The sequence below is a fragment of the Mustela nivalis genome (assembly GCF_964662115.1).
Source record: "Mustela nivalis genome assembly, chromosome: 17".
Taxonomy (NCBI): Eukaryota; Metazoa; Chordata; class Mammalia; order Carnivora; family Mustelidae; genus Mustela; species Mustela nivalis.
In genome coordinates this window covers 25408727-25430979 of record NC_139036.1, presented here as the reverse complement: position 1 = coordinate 25430979, position 22253 = coordinate 25408727, and the positions used below count along the sequence as shown (strand labels likewise).

At 50.3% G+C, this 22253-nt stretch overlaps 1 protein-coding gene across 3 annotated transcripts in view; it reads right to left on the bottom strand.

The window, feature by feature from the left end:
- Positions 1-3641: 3641 nt before the first annotated feature.
- UNC45B (unc-45 myosin chaperone B) overlaps positions 3642-22253 on the bottom strand; it is a 30271-nt gene continuing 11659 nt past the window's right edge. For 2 of the 3 annotated variants that reach the window (XM_082708478.1, XM_082708479.1), the window contains exons 9-20: positions 19765-19936; positions 17137-17437; positions 16020-16114; positions 15773-15914; positions 14930-15070; positions 12499-12626; positions 11813-11879; positions 10959-11072; positions 10466-10581; positions 9487-9604; positions 6837-6992; positions 3642-4298 (exon numbers count right to left, since the gene is read on the bottom strand). In XM_082708478.1, the coding sequence (XP_082564604.1) occupies positions 4038-4298; positions 6837-6992; positions 9487-9604; positions 10466-10581; positions 10959-11072; positions 11813-11879; positions 12499-12626; positions 14930-15070; positions 15773-15914; positions 16020-16114; positions 17137-17437; positions 19765-19936 (1811 nt within the window). In that variant the 3' untranslated portion in view covers positions 3642-4037. The remainder of the gene's footprint in view (positions 4299-6836; positions 6993-9486; positions 9605-10465; positions 10582-10958; positions 11073-11812; positions 11880-12498; positions 12627-14929; positions 15071-15772; positions 15915-16019; positions 16115-17136; positions 17438-19764; positions 19937-22253) is intronic. The other variant, XM_082708480.1, reaches the window with a different exon arrangement.

The window sequence follows — 22253 nt, the reverse complement described above, 5'->3', positions numbered from 1 at the left end:
AGAGACTGTTGCCGTGTCCCAAGAAAGTAAAACCCGAACTGTGATAAAGTCTTCTATCCGGATACGTTGTTTAACTAAATGATGCACAGTTCTGACAACATTTATACTGACGCCTGCTTTCCTGGATGGGCTATCCACTTGCAAAGTTGCTTTTTCAAGCCAGAAGAAGGAAAGGGAGCTCTTTTCTGTCTCCCATATGCAGGGAGATAATAAAACTTCTGCTTCTCCTTAGTTCCTGAAGAGTTGGGGAGTTTGTGTTTCATTTAAATTAACATTTCTAACCGTGGAACTGCTGTCCAGCTAGAGTGCTGACCTTCCCTACCGGTGTGGGCACCAGGCACTCTCAAACCCCCCCCACCCAAGCAACAGGTGGAATCAATTCTCCTGGTGCCAACCAGGCCACGCTCTGACCACCCCCCACCCCACCCCGCGAACCGCAGGTGGCACCAGCTTGGAAGGCAGTGCCTTTCTTCCTTCCCATGACCTCTATTATCTTTTTTTTTTTTTTTTTTAATGTTAAGAGTTTATTTACAACACTTCTTTGTTGTACAGAAATATGTAAGCTCAGTGTAACCAGTAGCCGTGGATAATTACGACTCATTCATCAACTACTGTTATCCCCACTCGAGCAAGAAGCTTCCAGGAAAGCCTGAGGAGACTTTCGGTTTTTTTTTTTTAAGATTTTATTTATTTATTTGACAGAGAGAGAGATCACAAGCAGGCAGAGAGTCGGGCAGAGAAAAGGGGGAAGCAGGTTCCCTGCTGAGCAGAGAGCCTGATGTGGGGCTCCATCCCAGAACCCTGAGATCATGACCTGAGCCAAAGGCAGCGGCTTAAACCACTGAGCCACCCAGGCGCTCCCCAATTTTTTAAAAAAATTTTATTTATTTATTTGACAGAGAGAAAGATGACAAGTAGGCAGAGAGGCAGGCAGAGATTGGGGGAAGCAGGCTTCCTGCTGAGCAGAGAGCCAGATGATGCAGGGCTTGATCCCAGGACCCTGAGACCATGACTAGAGCCGAAGGCAGAGGCTTTAACCCATTGAGCCACCTAGGCGCCCTGACACTTTCAATTTGTCGGTGTAAAATCCCTACACTTGGTAGAAGGCAGAAAGTCACAGAAGCTATGCTTTTTGGCTGCGTGCATAGGTCTCCTGGGGTCTGTACCATAGGCATGTGTTTTTGTTTCTGGTTGTTTTTTTTTTTTTTAAACAGCTACCAACTTCATATGAGCTGCCCAATCAATCCCAAAGAAGGTCCTAGAACTTTCTCTTCCCAGACCCTGGGGGATACCCTCAGCCTAGTTTTCAGTAACCCCAGCCTCAGACGCTGACCTAGAAGATTCCTTTCTAGCTCCCCCCACCCCCATGAATAGAAGAGATGGGAGAGGAAATCTTTCTTCAGGCAGGTCTCAGTCTGTGGGACTGTACCCACATGAGTCTGGTTGGTGTTTGGGTTGGGATACGCAGGCTCTAGAGGTTAACCCTCCACCTACCCACCACTCCCCATGCCATTATTCCAAGGCAGTGATTCAAAGGCAATCATCTGAAACACAGCACTTTCTAATATAATCTCAGGGATGTGTTTGGACGCTGCACCCAAGCCCTACCTCACTAGGCTCCCAGAAACTTGACTTATATTGTGGCTCTTTCCTCCGAAATCTGTCAACATTTTATGAAAGGTCCTATGAACTATGAGGAAATCTCTTGCCTTGGTATTTCGATGGATCAAGTTTTGGACTTCAATACTGATAGGTAAACCGTCCGCTGACCTAGGAGCCCCAAAGGACAGTGCCAGAGTGGCTGCTGGCAGAACCACATAGACAAGGGTGGTGACAGAGGTGTCCTCCTCATTGTGGCTGGGTATTTTACTGTATTGGAGCGTTTTCCTTCTTTCCTTTCCTTTACAGGTTATAGGGTCTATAGGTCCTTCTTTCCTTTCCTTTATAGGCTATGCGGCCTTACCAAAGATTACTGTGTAAGCTCTCTGTGGGTGAGTAGCACACCAGATACACCGCAACGCCTCTCCTGCGCCTCCCCCTGCTCTCAGAACCTGGGGGAGGAGGGATGTCCAGGAACTCTGGAGACTCACGCCTGACTGGGGTCTCTGGACCTGTCCCTGCAAAGGGCCCTTCACTGACAGGCCAGGCTGCCGCTGCCTCTCCTCTAGCATGCTGAAGCCCTCCTCCGTTCTGTTGTGCTTTGTGCTTCCCAGGGCTTGCGAGGGGTGGCATCTGGCTTCACTCCCTCTCCACCCAGCCTATCCGCCCCCTGGCCCCTGTCACCCCCGCCCTCCGCGCTGGTCTTTCTGGGGAGGTCTCTGCAGAGTCTGGAGCCATGAAGCCACCATGCCCCGCAGGGAGAGGAGCGCGCAGGGCAGCGCCTGCCGCAAGGTCCAGTCTTGCTAACAGTGATCAGGAGGGAACGGCCTAGACCCCTATGGGGTGGGAGGAAGAGAGAGGTTTTGAGGCCCTGAGCCAAGTCAGTGTTAGAACCGCCCTACCTACTTGCTGCCCCCTGCACAGGCGCCTCCATGAAGGCACCAGCTTGGTCCAGCCTCTTAGTAGCTCTGGGGGAGGCTGCCCAGCGACAGTGGCACCGACGTGGGGTCACCGATCAACAGCAGCCTGTACCCGATCTGGGCATCCATGCCTGTTAGGACCACAGCGATGGCTAAAGTGGGTGGCCCCCCGGCCTGGGCTCTCCTGCCCTCACCCCAGGGGCGCTTCCAGCAGTTGGGTTTCTGTTTCAACTTGCCCAGATGTGCCCTGCCCCCCACCCAGGGCTGGAAGTGAGTGTGGGTGCCGTGGGGAGGAGGTAGGAAATCAAGCCTCCCACTCTACCCCTTTTGTCTTACGGATTACATTCTTTTTCTTTCTTTCTTTCTTTTTTTTTTTTTTTTTTTGAAGATTTTATTTATTTATTTGTCAGAGGGAGAGAGAGAGAAAGGAAGCGTACAAGCAGGGGGAGCAGCAGGCAAAGGGAGAAGCAGGCTCCCCACTGAGCAGGGAGCAGGATGTGGGACTGGATCCCAAGGCTCTGGGATCAGGACCTGAGCTGAAGGCAGCCGCTTATCCAACTAAGCCACCCAGGTGTCCCTTATCCCTCAAAGGCAGAGTTTCCTAGCCCCTCCAGGGAGCTGGAATTTGTTGATAGATGGTGAAAGGCGCTGGTGCTGGGGTTCAGGGAAAACAAAAATGAGCAAGCATTTCCTGGACACTTATGTGGTATGAGACTCGGTGCCAGGCGCCCTGCCGGGACCCCAACAGGCCCAGGAAGGCAAAGGCGGAAAGGGCTCAGGAGCAGGCTGCAAGCAGAGCTGACTGACCGCCCCTCCCGCAGATTACACACATTGTGGGAGCTCCGGGGGTGTAGGCCCCCCAGCTCCGACTGCTGCTCCCACCGGCACCCTCCTGCCAACCTGCCTTGTAACCTAAGTGTACAGAATTCATTTCACCACTGCCCGCTCTCCTGCCCAGAAACCTTGTTTCCTAAACACGCCGAGGCCAGATGCCCGCCATTCCCTGGGGGAAATCACAATTTCATTAATGCCAACGTATCCATTTTCTATGGACATTGGGGTTACTTCCATTTAGGGAACGACCACGTAGGTGTTTTCTCTCTACAAAAAACAGCACAGATGTGGTAGCACTAACCTTTCTATTCACACACCTGTTAGGTCCTACCTTACCACACAACCCATTTCCCAAAATATAAAGAATTCAGCCCATTATCCTGGCCTTTGGAATGGGTACAGAAAGAATTATCCAACTTGTCTTCCGAATCATAGATGAAAATTATTCTAGGACTTTCTGCAACCTGATAGTTGTAAGGAGACAGCAAGAGAGCCAATGAAACATCTAAAATTTTCTACAGCAAAGGGGAAGGTCGACAACTCAGGGAACACTCAAGTCTTGGTTTTTATATGGAGACTTCATGGTCACTGCTAAGATCCCCAGCTGAAATGATACCCCTTGAGTTCCCGGCTTAGGACTCTTGAGAATACAGGACCAGCCCCAGCAGTCCTGTGGGCCCCTGTCTAAGACACTGGTTTAATGAAGCCATAATCCATGCATTTGATGAGGCATTCCCGGGCTGTCTGCACCACTGCCGCCTTCTTCTCATCTGGCTCTTGTTTGCCGACGACAGTCAGGATCTCCAACAGCTCACTCTCCACCAGCTTCTTGGCCAGCTCAGCGTCGGCGGCCAGCAGGTTGTAGGCAATGACCAGTCCCCGGTGCTGGACTGACAGCTGGTCATGCAGGCAAAGCCGCTGCAGGATCTCCAACCACTGCGTTGTCTGGAGGGAAGACGTAGATAAAGAAGGATTAGAGAAATCAGGGGAGGGATTGTGGTTGGACATTTGGGACAAGAGAAACAGAAGGCAAGCACATATTTGGTTATGTGTATGGGACTCAGCATCCGTCTACCTGAGCCCACTGGGACTGGCTCGCAGATGTCCTCCTCCTTACCAGAGCCAGGGCAAGAATCCAAAAACTAGAAAGAACTTGACATAATCCAATCTCTTTCATTTTATAAGTGGAGGAACTGAGGTCTAGGGAGGGGAAGTAACTCAGCTATGATCACACATATGAAAATAGTAGAGAATAAACACCCAAATGTCCATTTATTTTTTAAGCATCAGAGAAGCAAAGGGACAGGCCCACTGCACGCCTGATTGGAATGGAGATAAAGTGTGTTCAGAATGGAGGATTCTAACATGGGCACAGGGCCAATGCCTGCTTCTGCCAACCTAAGTGCCCTTAGAGATATGAGCTCCAGGCATGCCTGGGGCTTGCACTCTACTCGTCCTGACTTCCAGTGGAATTTACACTGGAGTCTGGAGTATAGCCTCTCCTCCATCCCTCCTCTCCATTCCCAGTTGTGAAGGAGCCCAACTACAGTGCATGGGGAAGACAGGACTCTAGACCATCTGATCACCCCAAGAGACAGAGTTGGAGCTAAGAACAGAACCAGGAGGCTTGACTCTTACCACATTCAACAGACATGAGCAGCAGAGTAGCATCATTATTGGTCTGGGTTTTGGAGTCAGAGAGACCAGGGTTCAGGTCCCAGATTAGTCACTTACCAAATATAATTTTAGATCAGTTTTTTTTACCTCTCCTTGTCTCAGGAGCCCCTCCGTCATGTGGTATACCTACTTATTCACATCGTGGTGGTTTAGTGATATAGTGCATGGACAGAGCTTAGCACAGGGGCTGGAGCATAGTAAAAGCTCAACAGAGAAGTGGACAGAGATGATGATTTTAGCCACTAATCCAAGGATTTCCCCTTTGCTTCCTCATACCTGTTACCTCACCCTCCATGTGTCAACAGGGACAGCTTCCTACATGTACCACTTGCAGACGGGGAGGCAGGCACAGAGGGGAAGGTTTCATGCTGACGGGTAATATAATGGGGCCCATGCCATTGCTCCCAGGCACAGAAATGTAGCTAAGATTTCGGAGCCCCTCAGGAAGAAGAAAGACGTGTCCAGGAGAGGGTCAGCAATCTTGAAGGACACCAGTCCCTTCCCAACTACCTGGTGGAGTGGCCTTGAGCTAGTTTCGTTTCTGCACTGTTTTCCTCTCTGGTCAGTAGGGATAATAATAACCTCACCCACCACCCAGGGCTGTTGGGAGGTTGGAAGAACTTAATAAATGTAAACATTCCGAGCAGCACCTAAAGCCCAGGAAGTGAGCAAGTCAGAGTGCCCCGTGGGAGTCTGTCGGCAGAAGTCGTGTGACCAGTTACTTCCACAGAGGCCACTTTAGGGCAGGGGGTTTCAAAGTGCGGTCACCCGGCGGAAAGCACTCAACCTAACCTACTGAAGTATTTTCGCCAGCCCTCTAGGTGATTCACACACCTTACAATTTTGAGAAATTTGCCTTAGGGGGAAATGCCAAACCCCAGGGACCAACCAGGAAGAGCTACATCTGGTAGAAAGACCTTTCTCTTGTTCTCTTGTGCGGACAACATAAGCACCCGTGCAACTCAGAGAAGGTGTGCGTGCACACACACACCCCCCTTAAACTGACCATTAAAAAGAGCCTGCCAGGGGCAGGGGACCTGTGTGACTCAGTGGGTTAAGCACCCAACTCTGGATTTCAACTCAGGTCATGATCTCAGGGTCATGAGATGGAGCCCCGCCTTGGCCTCCCTGCTCAGTGGTGAGTCTGCTGGAGGTTTTCTCTCTCCCTCTCCCTCCCCACTGCATGCACGCTCTCTCTAAAATAAATAAATAAATCTTTTTAAAAAATAAGTAAGAGCCTGCCTTTAAAGCAGACTTAAGTACATGTAAACGGGGACGCTTATGTTTTTTGCCTTCCGTGGAGCTGATGCTCACAAACTAGGTTCAGTTCAGTGAAATGAAGACATTTTCATTTGGCACTGCCATGTTCACGATGGCACCTATGCCACTTTGCTGAGACAGCCACGGTCCCACCAAAGGATCTGAGCATCACATTCACGTAAGAGGGTCTGCCATGTCTTTGCCAAACCACAAGCTCTCTACGGTACCCCCACCAAGTCCATGGCCCTCTTGGGGAGCTTGGGGGGCCCACAGCAGTAGTTAGTGTTAGTGTGTTCCTCCTTGTTATCATTCTGAAGTCCTGAGCCATAAGCACCACCGAAGTCACTGGGTGAAACTACAGTGGGAGCAACCCAAGTTAGCTCATGTGGGGCATCCCCACGATGGATGTAAGGGATTGCGTAGACCCTCCTTCTAAGCTGGGAGGAACAGATACCCAGGGCCTGGGGAGTGTTAGCACAGAGGCTGGTCTCCCCAGAGAGGATCACGCAAGGCAGCCCCCCTCCTGCTCCCAGGACCTGCTCTCACCACTTGGGTCATCTTGAGGCACAGTTTCTTATGAGTTGCCGTCAGCATGGCCAGTGCCCCCGCGGCTGCGTTCTGCAACTTGTCGTCATCCTCCCCGCAGAGCAGCACTATCAGCTTCAGCCGGTCATTCCCATCAGCCAGGAACCTCTCCTGTACCTATGGTGTGGGGGGGAGGGGTTACATGGCTCAGAGAAAAATGCCCCCACCTGCCAGCCTGGAAAGGGAAAGAAGCATCTGAAGCCATGTTCTCTGACCCAAAATTCTTCAGAGCTTTCTTTTGAGCAGCTCTCCCTGTCCCCTCCTCCAGGAAGTCTCCTCTGACTAGCTAGATAAAGGGGCTATAAACTCCTCCAGGTACAAAGTTAAAGAGAGTCAGGGTTTCTCCATACAGCATCTGCCACCACCCCTGTTTGCGTTCAGCTACCCGCACCAGCGGAAAGGGCAGGCACACACCCATGAATGGGAGATGTTGCTCAAAGAGCGGTGTTTCTCTTCCCTTTGAGGAAGGCTGGTATGTTTCTCCCACAACAGATGGGCCTCCAGCGTCTGCCTTAAAATGGCTTTGCAGTCCCTGAAGGCAGCGGAATTGGGCAAGAGAAAGAAACTGATCGAGAGCTGCTGTGCCATTCAACAGAGAGCGATTAGCTTCCTATGTACCCTAAACCAGGAGAAGAGGCTCCTAGGGCCCAGTGCCTTGACGTGTCTCAGAGGTCACTGGTCCCCATCACCACCACCACCTGCTCCATGGTAAAATCTGGTTGATCAAATTTAAGGGCATTTTGTTGGGTCGGGTTTCCTAGAAGTGAAGCTCTAAAAAGGTCAAAGGTCGGTCACAGCTGCCCAGGTTATGACCCTCCCCCTGCATCTCCCTGAAGCTGGAGCAGTGGTCCTCAGAGGCGAGAGGATGGCAGAGATGGTCAGTGCAAGGGCACAGTGGTAACTAGGAAGCAGATACCCCAAAAGGACTACATTCCCCATCTCTCGCATGTAGATGTGGCCATAAACTAGTTTCGTCATGGAAACTAGTTTATCACACATGGAGTGATAGGTATCACTGCCAGGCCACCATGGTGGAGAACTATAGGGGCCTTTCCTGTGGTCTCTCTCCCCATTCAAATGGAGACCACTCCCATAGTGGCAGACAGGGAGACAGGTCTTGGATGGGGTGTGGGGCGCAGATAGTTCTTGATGGCCAAAGAAGCCTGGATCCAAGTCATTGCCTAGAAGGAAGCCACTGGGGGCGCCTGGGTGGCTCAGTGGGTTAAAGCCTCTGCCTTCGGCTTGGGTCATGATCCCAGGGTTCTGGGATCGAGCCCCAGAGTTCTGGAATCGAGCCCCAGAGTCCTGGGATCGAGCCTTGCTTTGGGCTCTCTGCTCAGCAGGGGGTCTGCTTCCTCCTCTCTCTCTGCCTGCCTCTCTGCCTACTTGTGATCTCTGTCTGTCAAAACAAATAAATATAATCTCAAAAAAGAAGAAGAAGGAGGAGGAGGAGGATGAGGAGGAGGAGGAGGACACTGGATCCAAATGTGAGCAGAAGTGATATGAGTGAGAAATGAATTTCTGTCCTGTTGGGAGCACTGCTTATTTAGATGTTCCCAGGGGAAGCCTGCTCCCCCTTTCCATTGTCCCTCCCCTACGCTGCCTTTGGATACACTCCTTTCTTCCGCAAGGCTGCCAGCTCCACAGGTCAGTCTCCGGCCAGCTCCCTGATAGATCCTGTCTTTTTATTTTATTTTAATTTTCTTTTATTTTACTTCAACAGGCTTTTGTGGGAAGATCCAAGACCTTGAGTTAAGAATTGAGAGAAAAGATTAAAGGTCTCCCACTCAGCCCTACATGAAGGCCCATAAAGGCCACTTAGCCTGGCCCTCATGTTCATGAAGGGCCTTGGATTTGGCCCTGTTGTTACCTCTGAGAGGTTATACCTACAGGCTTGGCAGTTCTGGCAGGACAGAAAGAAGACATTCATTTACCATGTGATTATAATTTCTCCACATTACTGCACCATAAGGCCATTGGCATTGTTCTGAATTCATTTTATTTTTATAAATCCTATAATTCCTCTGTGAAGAACACAGTTATAGTGCATTACAGTTTCCACGGAAACGGCAACAGTTCATTAGATGTTAACATTTAAAATATCTTAAAATTGTTTATATCTGTGTTTGCTTTTCCTCATTTTTTAACACATGTGGAGCTTTGATAAAATGTAAGTGATCTAGCTTCTTTTGGTCTCTAAGAGGCCCTGGTCTTATATCCTTCTCTGCTATGAGAAGATTATTATTCAGACATGAAGAATTTAGGAAAATGATATCTTCCATGTCCCCAGCTCAAGCTAGGGGTCAATCCCCCAGCTAGGAACAATAGTATTTTGTGTGCTTTTCCTTTGTCTCCTTGGTGCATGTATTCCTCTCAGGATCTCTACAGGGAAGGGGGCTGCAAGCCAGGAGAGATACAGGGGTTCCTGGGTTCTCCGGCAAAATGCTACCTTAGTATCACTGTAACCCCCAATCTCACGTCAGGCCCTGCCCTGAGGCTTGGCTTGCCCTGCCGAGGTCACTCCCCACCCCCCTCCTGAGCCCGCCCCTCTCCTCCTGAGCCCACGCCCTCCTCCTCCCGAGCCCGCCCCTTTCTCCCGAGCCCGCCTCACCTCCTTGTTCACCACCATGTTGCACATGCATTCCGTAGCTGCCTGCCGCAGCTGGTCATGATTCTCAAACATGTAGTTTTCAATGTCTGGCAAGGCCCTCTCCTTAAAGATCTTCTGTCTAGGGTGTGAGAAGTGGGGAACGGAGGCCACTGAGTCCTTAGGGAGGAGCATTTGGAGTTTGTGGCCACCCAAGGGCCATTCCGCCCTGTTAGTGGTTCCCTCCCACATCCTCAGCCAGCGTGATTTGGATGACATCGATACCAGCTCCAGGGAGGGCACCAATGGGCATAAACTAAATGGCAGTATAGCATCCTGGCCATAGCCATGGGGTCTGGGATGAACATGCCACCAGGCTGGAGAGTCTTCTGCAGAGAGAAAGTCTTCTTTCTCTCCTGCTGGACATGAAGCCAACAAGATGTGAGGTCTGGAATGACCCCTGTGATCGTGACAGAAGGGAAGAGCCCATTTGAGAATTAAGACGACACAGGCCAGAGAAATGGACAGAAGTAGGAAAGTGAAAAGTAGGAGGAACCGTAGAGAAGAAAGAAAGTAGGGAAGTGGGAAAGCTTTGTAACGCCTGCATCAAGCCGCACCTGCATCCGATCACCCCAGACTTTTATTTACATAAGTCACTAAATTCCCTTATGCTCAAACCAGCTGCAGTTGAGTTTTCTGCCCCTTGCAACTAAAAGAATCACAACCCAATTCTCTCCCCCATCCCCTTGTTCCCAAGAAGGAATTCCCACCATCCACCTGGGTTTTTTTTTTTTTTACTACTTTAGTCAGAAAGAACTGTCTTGATAATCTCCTTCGTCTTCACACATTCACTATGTACAAACTCAAATCCTTCCCACTTCAGGTTTCTACCCACTGCCTTTGATCCTGTCCTCAGAGGAAGCATACTCTCTCTATGTGAAACTTCCTCCAAATCCTTTCTGGGGCGACTCCACCCCCAACCCTCCCTCCCCACCCCACTCACCGGAGTTTGTCACTCCGCCCAGACAGATTGGTGAGGCCCAGGAGAGCCTCGTAGTTCTGGAGCCCATCCCTTTGTGTGTCCAGGAGACTCACGAGGGGCCGGACCACTTCATACACCTGCGTGGAAGGGTCAAGGAGTGGGTCGGGCGGAAAGCATGTACCTGCAGACCCTACCATTTACAGGTGCCCTGCTTTAGAATTCCCAAAGTGCTTTCCCACCCAGGGTTCGATGCAATTTCCACGATGATCCTGAGAGTCAGGATTATTTCCCTTACTTTGCAGACGAGATAACCCTGGTGTCTAAGAGGACAGTCCCGTTAAGTCAGAGGCAGAGCCAAGCCTGGAGTCCAGGCACCTCCAACTTACTGCCCTCTCTGGGATGGCACCAAGCCCCCTCCCAGGCCAGGGGTAGGCTAACAAGGGGAAAGGCCCCTAGGAACACAGGAGATTCTTCCCATTGCCCCATCCCACCCACCCCAGCACCTGGCACCCACCCGTTCCCCCGGGAAGGCGATGTCTGGATTAGAGACGGCAGCGATTTTGGCCAGAGCATGGGCTGCCTTCACCTTGCCCACATCTGTGCCCTCCAAGGCCAAAGGGATCAGCGCCTGCAAGAGAAGGCATGGTCACTTCTCTGTCACAGACATCCAGAGACCTTTCCTCCCATCCTCCCTCTCCAGCTGCTGTCTGTCTCTATAATGCAAGCAAGCCTGGAGCATCACGGAGAACAATTAAATACAGACTCACGGACTCACGCCCCTGCTTCCTGGCACACTTCCTTGTCTCCACTTACACTTGCCACCACCCATCCACACTGCTGGTTTTGGGGGAAATAAATGGAGCAACACACTGACTTTTTCCTCCCTGACTGCAGTCAAACTTAATCATCACGGCAGCCACTTAACTGAGCAGCTACTATGAGCCAAAACTTGAAGTGTATTTTCTGTAACCCTTGTGACATTCTGCAAAGTGATTGTGCAATTCCCTCCCCCCATTTTACAGATAAAACTAGCTTGGGGAGATTGAGTAATCTGCCCAAAGTTATGCAGCTGAAAAGGGGACAAGAAAGCCCAATCTTCTGCAGCAAAGTCCACGGTCCATGCACCTGTACCATGCCTCCTTCCAACAGCAAGGAGGAAAAATGGGATTCCACACCCTAAAATCGGGCAGAAGTCAGTTTGGGGCCATGAGCACAGACAGGACAGATACCTAAATAGCAGTATTCCAGGAGGTTGGGCTGGGGCATGGGGTACATTATTCTCGGGTCAGGCAGAGCATGTGCGCACGCACATGTGCTCCTCCCCAATGGATCACCTTCTAGGATGGCAAACCTTATCCCACCAATTACCTTGCCACCGCCTTGAGCCACAATGGTTCCTCGGTCTTTGGGGTTATCGCAGAGGGCCAGGAATACCCTGTAGAGCAAGGATGAAGGACACATAATGTGCACCCTTCCCAGGCATTGGCGGGCCAGCCAGTCAGACCCGGTGAAGCTCTGGAAAGTGCTGCACCTGCCCCAGCATTAGCCACCTTGGCCAGACACTGGCATGGATACAAGGAGCTGGGGAGAAAGTGAAGCCAGGTGACGGGAAACAGGTAACCAGGAGGGACAGTGACCTCTTTCCACCCAGTGCAAATGCCTACCTGTGATACCTGTCCCACCATGTAGCTTTTCTTTTCTTTTTTTTTTTTTTTAAAGATTTTATTTATTTATTTGACAGAGAGAGATCACAAGTAGGCAGAGAGGCAGGCAGACAGAGAGAGAGGAAGCAGGCTCCCTGCTGAGCAGAGAGCCCGATGCGGGACTCGATCCCAGGACCCTGAGATCATGACCTGAGCCGAAAGCAGCGGCTTAACCCACTGAGCCACCCAGGCACCCACCATGTAGCTTTTCAATGTTGATCCCCTTCTGTCTCCTTTCCAGGCCCGCCAATGGCTCGTTCACTCATTTACCATCGCCGCCACTTCTATGCCCCCCCAAGCCTCCTGCCCCCAGGCCCCTCAGACCCCAGCCCTGGCCCGCTGCAACCCCACCTGGCCAGCAGCTCTTTGGTCTGGTCGGTGAGGATGGCACTGTCTGCTTTCACCATGCAGGCCAGCGCGGAAGTGACCCCAGCCTTCAGAAGCCGCTTCACACGAATATCTATGAAGTCCTTCTTGTCCTGGGGAGAAGGAAGGGTGGCAATGGGGAAGGAGCCTGGGCACCAGGCCAATCTGCATGGCAACTAAAGATGGTGTGTTTCTGACTGCTAGTGGCAGGCGGAATAATGGCCCCCAAAAATGTCCACGTCCTAATCTGCAGAACCTGTGACTCGCACCTTACATGGCAAAAAAAGGAAATTTGCAGCTAGGATTAAATCAGGGATCTTGAGACAGGGAGATAATCCTGGATTATCTGATAACCCCGAGCTTCTCAATGAGAGGGAGGCAGGAGGGTCAGAGTTAAATAGAAGAAGATGTGACAATAGAAGCAAGAGTTTGGAGTGATTTAAGGTCACTAGTCAGGGAAGAGGACTTCTAGAAGCTGAAAGAGACAAGGAAACAGATTATCTTCTTGGAGCCTCCAGAAGGAACCAGCCCTAGTGACCCCCTTGACCTTGGCCCAATGGGACTGATTTTAGACTTCTAACTTGGAAATAGGTCACCCATGGAAGTTTTTTAAAACTGGAAGAAGACAAATTTGTGTTGTTTTAGGCCATTATGTTTGTGGCAATTTGTTACCGCAGTAATTCGAAACTCATATACTCTTCCAGATTCCCTTTGCCAAAACAAGAGCCAAGGGGGGTGTCCGGCACGTTCTCCTCTTCCTTGCTCCCTTCCCCCACTCCCAGTACAGAGCCTGAGCAGCTGGTGTGGCAAGAAAATCAGCCCAATATAACATAATTTTAAAAAAAATCTGTTTCAAAGTAAAAAAAAAAAAAAAAAATAGAAAGAAAGAAAAAAAAATCATCCCAAAGATTCTTCATTCACAGAAAAGTGAAATCAAAGAGATCATCCAAAACGCTAGATGACTCATCGATGACTTTTTTTGGCAAAAGGTTAGCTTTTTATTCGGGGGGGCTGGGAGACTTAGGCAGGAGGAGGAGGGGATAGGGAGCAGATAAAGTTGACAAAACAGTGGATTGGATTGTGCTGGAAATCTGAAGTCAGCCCCAGAGTTGAACAGTCTCTACAGATAATTCTGGAAGTGACTGGGAAGAGCCTGGCAGTCGTGGGCAATCTCTAGAAGCCACGTTTGAAATTTACAGCAGCAGAAAATGCTATATGCTCTTGCCTGCATGAGCCACTATGCAGCTTTAAAAACTGATTCCGAGGGGCGCCTGGGTGGTTCAGTGGGCCTTCAGCTCAGGTCATGATCCCAGGGTCCTGGGACGAAGCCCCACATCAGGCTCTCTGTTCAGCAGGGAGCCTGCTTCTCTCTCTCTCTCTCTCTCTCTCTCTCTCTTTGCCTGCCTCTCTGCCTCCTCGTGATCTCTGTCTGTCAAATAAATAAATGAAATCTTTAAAAAAAAAAAATAACTGATTCCGAGAATGACACAGCAGGTAACAGGGAATAAGAAAGGCATTTGTCGTGATAAGCACCTTGTGTTATACAGAAGTGTTCAATCAGTAAATTCTAATCCTGAAACTAGTATTACACTGTCAACTAACTGGGATTTAAATAAAAACTTTTTAAAAAAGAATGGCATAGCAATATAGAAAACACCTCAACTATTTTCCCAAAACTGGACACAAAATGATAACAACATTCTGATTACAACTATGAAAAGAAGAAAGATGCGCAGAGAAAAACAGTCTCTGATAGGCAATATAATACACCAAAATGCTGATAGTGGTAAGGGGGAGGTAATGTCACGGTGCGTGGTCATGTTCTTTCCTCTGCTGTTCACCTTTTTGTTTGTTTTGCGATGTGGTTTATATTACTCTGACCATTAGAAAAAAGTCTTCATCTTTTACTGGCTGGAAATACGATGCATATACATTCGTATTTAAACCACATACAAAACACACCCCCGAGGGCAGGGAATCTCTGGGGAGGGCTCCGAGGGAATCTGTGACATCTGGGCTACTGCTGACTGGCTGGCATCTCTCTCCCCTCATTATTCCTACTTAGCACCCACATCCCCAAATCCAGAAACGAAATTTCTGTAAGTGTTAGACACATGAAATACAGTCTGATATCCACGAAACCAACCACATAAACTACAAAACGTCCATCATGGCTCCAGTGATTTTCAGATGATAAATAGTCTCACCCCCCCCCACCCCACAAAAAACATTACACCTAAATGGGCGGGGAATGAGTGCCACTTAGTGGGGGAAATTTAGCCACGATTCTCTCAGTCTCTCTGTGTCCTATGCCAAGTCCTTGCAAATACACACAGCACCCAGGCGTACCTGTCTTTCCATGCACCTCTCTGGCAGTCTGGTGGCACAGACCCCTCCACCATCATCCCTAACCCACCTTAGGGTGCTCCTCGGGCACGTGCTGCTTGGAGAACTTGGCAAGCTGCACCAGCTCGGGGACGACCTCCTTGACATCGTAGCTGTTGGTGCAGTTCACCAGGGTGGTTGCCACGGAGTACAGGACGGTCTTGTCAGAGGTCTAGAGTCACGGGGCAGGGGGACAAGGAGGAGTAAGGCGGAAAGGAAACTTGAGAACAAGTCTCTGCTTCCAAGACAGCTCCCTGGCCTGGCCGGTGCCACCCAGCTTGGAGAAGAGCGAGTGGCAGAAGAGGGAGGAGGAACGGGCTCTACCTGGGCAGGGTGGGCAGAACCTGCTACAGGACCCCTGAGAGCATGGGTGGGGGCCCCCTGAGTGCACAGCTTACTCTGTGCCTCTTTCAAAAGCCCACTCTGTCAGTCACGCTTTGCCATGGGGGCCAGGTAGGAGCCGGACACCTCTGGTCTGACCCCGGTGGAAAATCCCTCCCTCCCCTCCTCCCTTTGGGGGTGGAAAAGAGCCAGGGCATTAGTCCAGCAGAGGAGGGAAGGAGTCTGGGAAGCCCTGGGAAGGAAGGAGTAACCCAGAAGGGCTAAGCACTGCCTCTCAGTCCAAGACCTCACTTCCTGAGGGTCCCAGGAAAAAATACCATCCTCTTGTTCATCTTCCTGCTTCCTGGAAGCCATGAAGAGTCATGAGCCCATTTTATGGTCAGGTAAAATGAGGGCCAGACAGGGGAAATAACCAGGAGGGCCAGAACCGGGATGAAGACACAGGAATCTCATTTCCCAGGTTCAGCGGAGGGCCCGGTAAGCCTGAACCCGGGAGACCTTTCCTGAGGCCGGAGGTGAGGGCCATGCTTACCTTGGCCAGCTCAAACATGGCCTGCAGGGCAGGGATGTCCTGGACAAAGTCGTCTTTGACGTCGGCATCCAGCGTGAGGTAGGCCAGACCCTCCACGGCCCATCGCCGGGTCCGGGTGTCTATGGACGCATTGCACAGCCACCTGGAAATTGGGGGGAGTTGGGGGGAGGGGCTTTCACAATGTGGCCTCCCCTAGAGCACATCCCCCAGAGTTGGTGGCAGGCCTGGGGAAGTAGTACTCCCTTACTTGCGACACTGTTTGGCCAGCTTCTCCGTGGACCCTTCCGCAAACTGCCTGAGGGCGTAGTCCGTGCCTCCTGCAGAACCGAGTTTACAGAGTCCCTGGTGTGGGGGTGGGGAGAGGCTTGGAGAATCAGACACACTTAGGGACAAAAAGCCTTACTCAATCCGGTCCCTGGGGCTGGAACACTTTGTCCCTTTATCTTTGCCAGGATAAACCTCTGCGCCTACTAAAAAACTCACTCAGGTGTCACCTCATCCAAGACGCCTTCCCTGAGCTCAGCTTCTAGGATAAGGTAGATGCTCACGAAGCTAGAACCCTGCTGCTTTATACGGCCAATTTGGACCCTACTGATGTTTAGTGCCTGCTGTTTCAAAGAAAAAGCACAAGACAATACTCATCTTGTTTGAAACTACAACGGTGAAAGTTATTCTTGCACAAAAACTGGCACAGAAACCAGACTTGTGGGTAATGAATTCAGATATGCAGAACCTTACCCAAGAGAAATTTCTCTACTAGGAAAACATGCCTTCCATAAGAGAAAACTCATGATGGCAGAAGTTATCATTAGTTCTTTTAAAAATGATATATCCTCCTTTCTCTCTCTGCCTGCCTCTCTGCCTACTTATAATCTCTGTCTGTCAAATAAATAAATAAATAATAAATAAATAAAATTTTAAAAAATGATATACACAGAAAAACACACCAGTGGCTCAAATTGTTACTGTAATGGTTTACAAGCAAAATAAAAGACCCATGAAAAGACTTTCTGTAAAAATGAAATCAGAAACATTGAAACAGGTGACCTGTGCCGTCCAGAAACTGAGTAAGGACACAAACTGACTTTTTAGAGTCTGCTCTGAAAATACTTGTTGGATAGAAGCTCCTCAGGCTTAGCATGGTTCAAAAACATGGAGGCAGAGGTCCCCAGGTTACACAGCAGCCCCCCACCCCCCGTTCTGAATCTACATTCTCAGGGCTTCCTGCTCATCACCCAGCTTTGCGGGGGCCTGTGGGTGGGTCCCAGGGCCCCCTACAGTGTGGGCTTCTCAAGGGTAGGGGCCACGCCTCATTCATCCTGGTGTCCCTGGTGCCCGGCACCGTGTCTGGTACTGACACTCACCACCAGTGTGCGGATCTTGATTTTCTCGTTTTTGGTGGTCTTGTAGATCTCTTTGAGCAGAGACACGCCATTGGTGATGATGAAGGTGGCACGACTGAGCTTGGTGGACGCGTGGATGAGAGCCTCCACGGCCACCAGCTGGTCTACGTCACGCTCCGAGCCACACAGCGCTACCATCATCTCCATCACACCTTTCAGTCCCAGCAGCTGATTGCCTAGGTCAAAGGGGCCTTGCAGGATTCCTGACACCGTCTGAATGGCAATCACATTCTTGTCCATGTCCTGAGGGTCAAACTTGCCCCTAAAACAGAGGGCAAGGTGGTCAAGGGAACAGGCTGGGTTCGGTGGGAAGAGTGTGGGATTTATTTGTGGCAGAAAGAAAGACCTGAATTCACATCCCAGATCTAACCATTCATGTGCTGTATGACCTTAGGCAATTCAATGAACCTCTCTGAGCCTCAGCTTCTTGATCTAGAAACCGATGGTAAAGTACTACTACTGATCAGAGTTACAGTGAGGGTAAGTCATAGAACAGACATACCATGGGTTGTGTCCCTAGAAACACACACAGAAGGATGGGGATTGAGATGCAGGAACTTTTTTAGGGAGAGCCCTTGGTATCAGCTCATGCTGGAAAAGGAAAGGAATCATGACTTGGCAGAGGGTCTTGCAATGGGCTACAACTTAGCCAGCATGAAGCCTCAGTCTGTGATGAGGCTTACAGCAGGGAACACATTCCAGAGCTTTTTCCAGCTGTGAGGAAGTATGAGTCATTGGATGCTGGCTCCCCTGGGGAAAATGAAGCTGTCTCCAGCTGAGGGAGGTTCCAAAGAGAGGTTACAAGCGAGAGCTGTCCATGAATGGGCTTCCCAGCAGCTGGGATGTCTACTGGGACAGTACAGCAACCCCTACAACACGGAAGGGCGTACTGTGGTGCCCAGCACCCAGCATCATCCTCAGTGTGACCAAGTCATGCGGTAGCCTGAACTGCTTACTCTCCTGTCTGGTCCCAGGCCCTCCCCCTAGGAAGAGAGGGGTCTGCCTTGCTTCTGGAAAAGACCATCATCTACTCTACCAGCAAAATGTCCGTGTGGGAATAATCAGTCAGGGGCTGCCCTCTCAACTCACTGCACCCACCCCAGCCCCTGCCCCAGCCACTGATGAAGCAGGGTGGCTTATGTCCTTGGGGGTGGTCACCTCAGGTGCCTGTGCTGCAGGAGGTGACCCCACCTGTTCAGGCTCAGTGACTGATTCAGGCAGGAACAAGGCCTGCACAGAGGCAGGCAGGCTGGCTGGGAGGGGCCCTCGTCTGTCCCAAAACCTCCGCCCTCCCGAAGCCTGGCTGGGCGACAATTCCTGGGACTCAAAATTTGGGACCTCATGAGACACTCGGGAAGCTAGTCACAAAAGCCAAAGCTGAGGCAGAGAAAGACCAGAGAAGCCCAGAGGAGCTTTCAGTGAAGCAGTCAGGGCTCGGGGGAAGCTACGGGATTGAGCAGGAGCTGGCAAACTTGGGCTGCTTGGCCAAATTTGGGAGGCCGAGAATGTTTTTTATAGTTTAAAGCATTTTTTGTGTGTTTTGTTTTGTCTTTTAATATGCAACAGAGGGGTACACATCCCACCAAATGTAAAATATTTACTCTGGCCCTTTAGAGGAAAAGTTTGCCAACTCCTGGAAGGGAGAAAGGAAAAGCAGAGCGTCTCCATCCTCCCAAGACTCTCCTGGGATACTTTTTAAATATGTAACTTCCTGAGCCACAGCCCAGACTACCAGTAGAGTCGGGTGGGGTCCCAGAAGTCTGAATAATTTACAAGCACGAGGATCATTGGAATAAAGGTTTAAAAGACAGTGTAGCAGTGAGAGGAGAAGGGAGGGGACACATAAAGAAAAATGACTCAGAGAGAGCATCTGAGTCACAGCGATGGCAGAGTGGTGGTGGGGAGACCAGAACGACACTGTTGAGGGTCCCAGGTTTCTGCCTCGGCTCACTGAGGCCACAGAGTGCTTAAGGTCCCAACAGAGCCAGGTCTCCCTCTTGGAGAAGCTGACATTTATTCCTTCAAGTGGGTGCTTATGTATGTCTAAAATAAGTCCAAAAATATTTTGACGCTCCTCCATGCAAAAGGTAGAGCCTAACCCTCTCCTCTTAAACGCAGACCACCCCTGATGGCTGGCTTCTCGCAAAAAGAATGTGGTGGAAGTGATCGTGTACAACTTCCGAAGCTAGGTTAGAGAAGACACTGCCACTTCTGCCTTGTTCTCCCTGAATTGTTCACTCTGAGGAAGCCAGCTACCATGCGGTAATGACGCTCAAACAGCCCGTGGACAGGGCTACACCGGGAGGAACGGAGGCCTCCTGTCAACCACCAGCACCAGCACACCAGCCATATGAGTGCACCATCTTGGAAGCAGATGTCTTCCAGCCCCAGTCAAGCCTTCCGATGACAGCAGCCCAGGCAGATGTGCGACTGTACGCTCCTCAGAGCCCCAGAGCCAGATCCACCCAGCCTAGCCACTCCCAAACAGCGGTTGCATTGTGGAACAACTACTTCAGGCTGCAAAATTTGGGTGTGATTGGCTACACAGCCATTGATAACTAACACAGAACGTGATCCCATGAGACTCACGTGATGTACTCCTCACAGATCTTGCGGAAGTGGTCGCGCTCAGGGTCACAGCGCAGGTCATCGTAGAGCTTGCTGATGAGGATAGAGGCCAGCATGCGGGTGTTGTCGGTCAGAGGCAGGCAGGATGGCAGATCTGGAACCTGCCCCACCACCTTCAGAATCTTCCTCAGGCCTGCAGGACAGACAACAGCAGATCTGCTGGGGTCTGTCTGCACACACACACCATCTTGTTCCGTTGTCTTAACACCAGCTTCTCTCCAGCCTGCCTTTCGGCAACACATGCCTTATCCGGAGGGAGGGGCACTGGCACGGGGCCGGAGACCCGCGTTCTCCCCCTGACTCTGCCCCTAGGTGAGCAATTCACCTCCTGCTGCGGGTGGGCCTCTATTTTCACATTTACAAAATTAGGACAAGCTGATCTCCAAGGACCGTACCAGTGCTAACAACCTGTAAGTTGATGTATAACCTTCCTCAAATACTATCTGATATTCTCTTTTCCCCATACCTCATCTGTAATGTGGGAACATAATACCTACCGCAGAATGTTTGAGGACCCCATGGGATCATGTACGGCTGGAGTCAATCCAGACATACCATCATCACCCAGTGGGCATTTATTATTTAGTTAGTAAATGCTACATGTGCTATTTATAATTACTATCTCTTCTCCTCTCCTCTGTTGGAAGAATCTTCACTGATTTCCTATTACCCATTAGGCTAATCCAATCATTGCCTATCCCTTGGATAAATGAAAGAATAAGTGAATAAATAAATTAGCATCTTTTAGGCAATGAATACTAATCTAAAGGATGCAGTCTTCTCCTCAGAAAGCTCACAGTGCAAAAAGGAACAGTCACATAAAGATTACAATAAGCTGTAAAAGGACAGAAGGTGTGAGAAGGACAGAGTGGTGACACCTCAGAGGGGGTAATTTGTTTCAACAAAGAATTGTAGTAAGTTGTTCTGAGCGCTTGCTATGTGCCAAGAGCTGCATAACAAAAACCTCCTGGTTAAAAATCATTATTCCCGTTTTTCAGAGTGGAAAAAAAACCAAGACATGGAGGAGTCAAGTAAGTTGCCTCGCTGGCAGGTGACACAGCAAGGACGCTGTCCCAACCACAGCTGACTTCAAAGCCCATGATATTAACTGTTATGTTATGCTGCCTCTGGGACCCCTGAAAGCTTGACTTCAGAGCCAGGTTTTAGGAGTGGCAAGGAGTTGGTCCGACCTCAGCTGGTGCAGGTTAGCAGGAGGAGGAGAACTCAAGGCAGATGCCGGGAGCCATGAAACTCTGGACGCTGGGAGGGAATTAAAAGCTCCCCCCAGTATACATTTTCGGTCCTGCATACTTTGCCACCCACATAGAAGCACAGGCAGGGCTGGGGAGTCATGGGAGGGGGTTGATGAACCAACCCAACCTCCCCAGTCTGGTTTTCAGAGACAGCCACTGAATACACCCCCACCTCCCGCCCCATCCCCAACCTCAGCCCCCACTCTGCCTTCCAGTCCTACCCTTGCCTTGAGCATTTCATTCCTCTTCTGCTGAAACCCTCTGGACCTCGTCCCCATCCATCACTGCCCCTCCCTGAATTCAAAAGCTCCCTTGAGGTGGGACATTCCAACAGCTACCCTGGTCCAAGTCTCCCAGACCAGCCTGTAAAGGAGCTCCTCAACAAGGCAGCTTCTCACGAGTGTAACAGGATTCACGAGTCCACATTATTTTTACCCAAGAGCACTTTATTTCAGTGCCTTGAATAACAAATATTGCTCCCCACCTGCCCTTCCCCTTAACTGTGTGGTTGGACCTCGGTCCTAGTGCAGAGAGAAAGAGGTCTGTGGTTCCCCCTTTGAAGTATATGCAGAGAGAACCAGAACTGAGAAGGGGAGGCGGGGTGGGGGAGGGGAGGAGAGGGAGGAGGTTTATAAGCCCTAGAAAAATCTGTTACAGCACACTTTGCTGAGACCTGTGAAAACCAAAACAGTATCAAAAGAAGATACATTTCAAACTAACCTGAGCCTTTTCAAATGAAGGATGGTCTGTGGCTCTTAACCCTGTGGGAGTTCACCACAGTAGATTATAAAGCCATGGGAATGACTCCCCAACAATTTAATCTGATTTGGGAGTAAGGGTAACACCTGGAGCTGGGCAATTTAGGGACCCTCCACCAGAACCTCATTACTGTGCTTTTTATATAATTCCCTTGATGCCCTTTCTCCCTTCTAGAAGGCCCGTGGAGTATGTCGCCAACCACAAGACTTCAGGAACGTTACCCCATGCTCAGGGGAGTCCTGTTTTTCTCTGGTATCACCCACCTTGATGAGGTAACTCTGCCCAGGTGTTTTCCAAGTGTGTTTGGACATTTTCTGGGTTTGTTCAGGTCCTGAATTCAGACCTGTGCCTTGATCTGTATTTTCACCAGCCCCTGGGGGTTCCTAACTGCTAATGCCTTATCCCGGGCAAGGGCCACACCTCTTCTGCTTTCTGCTC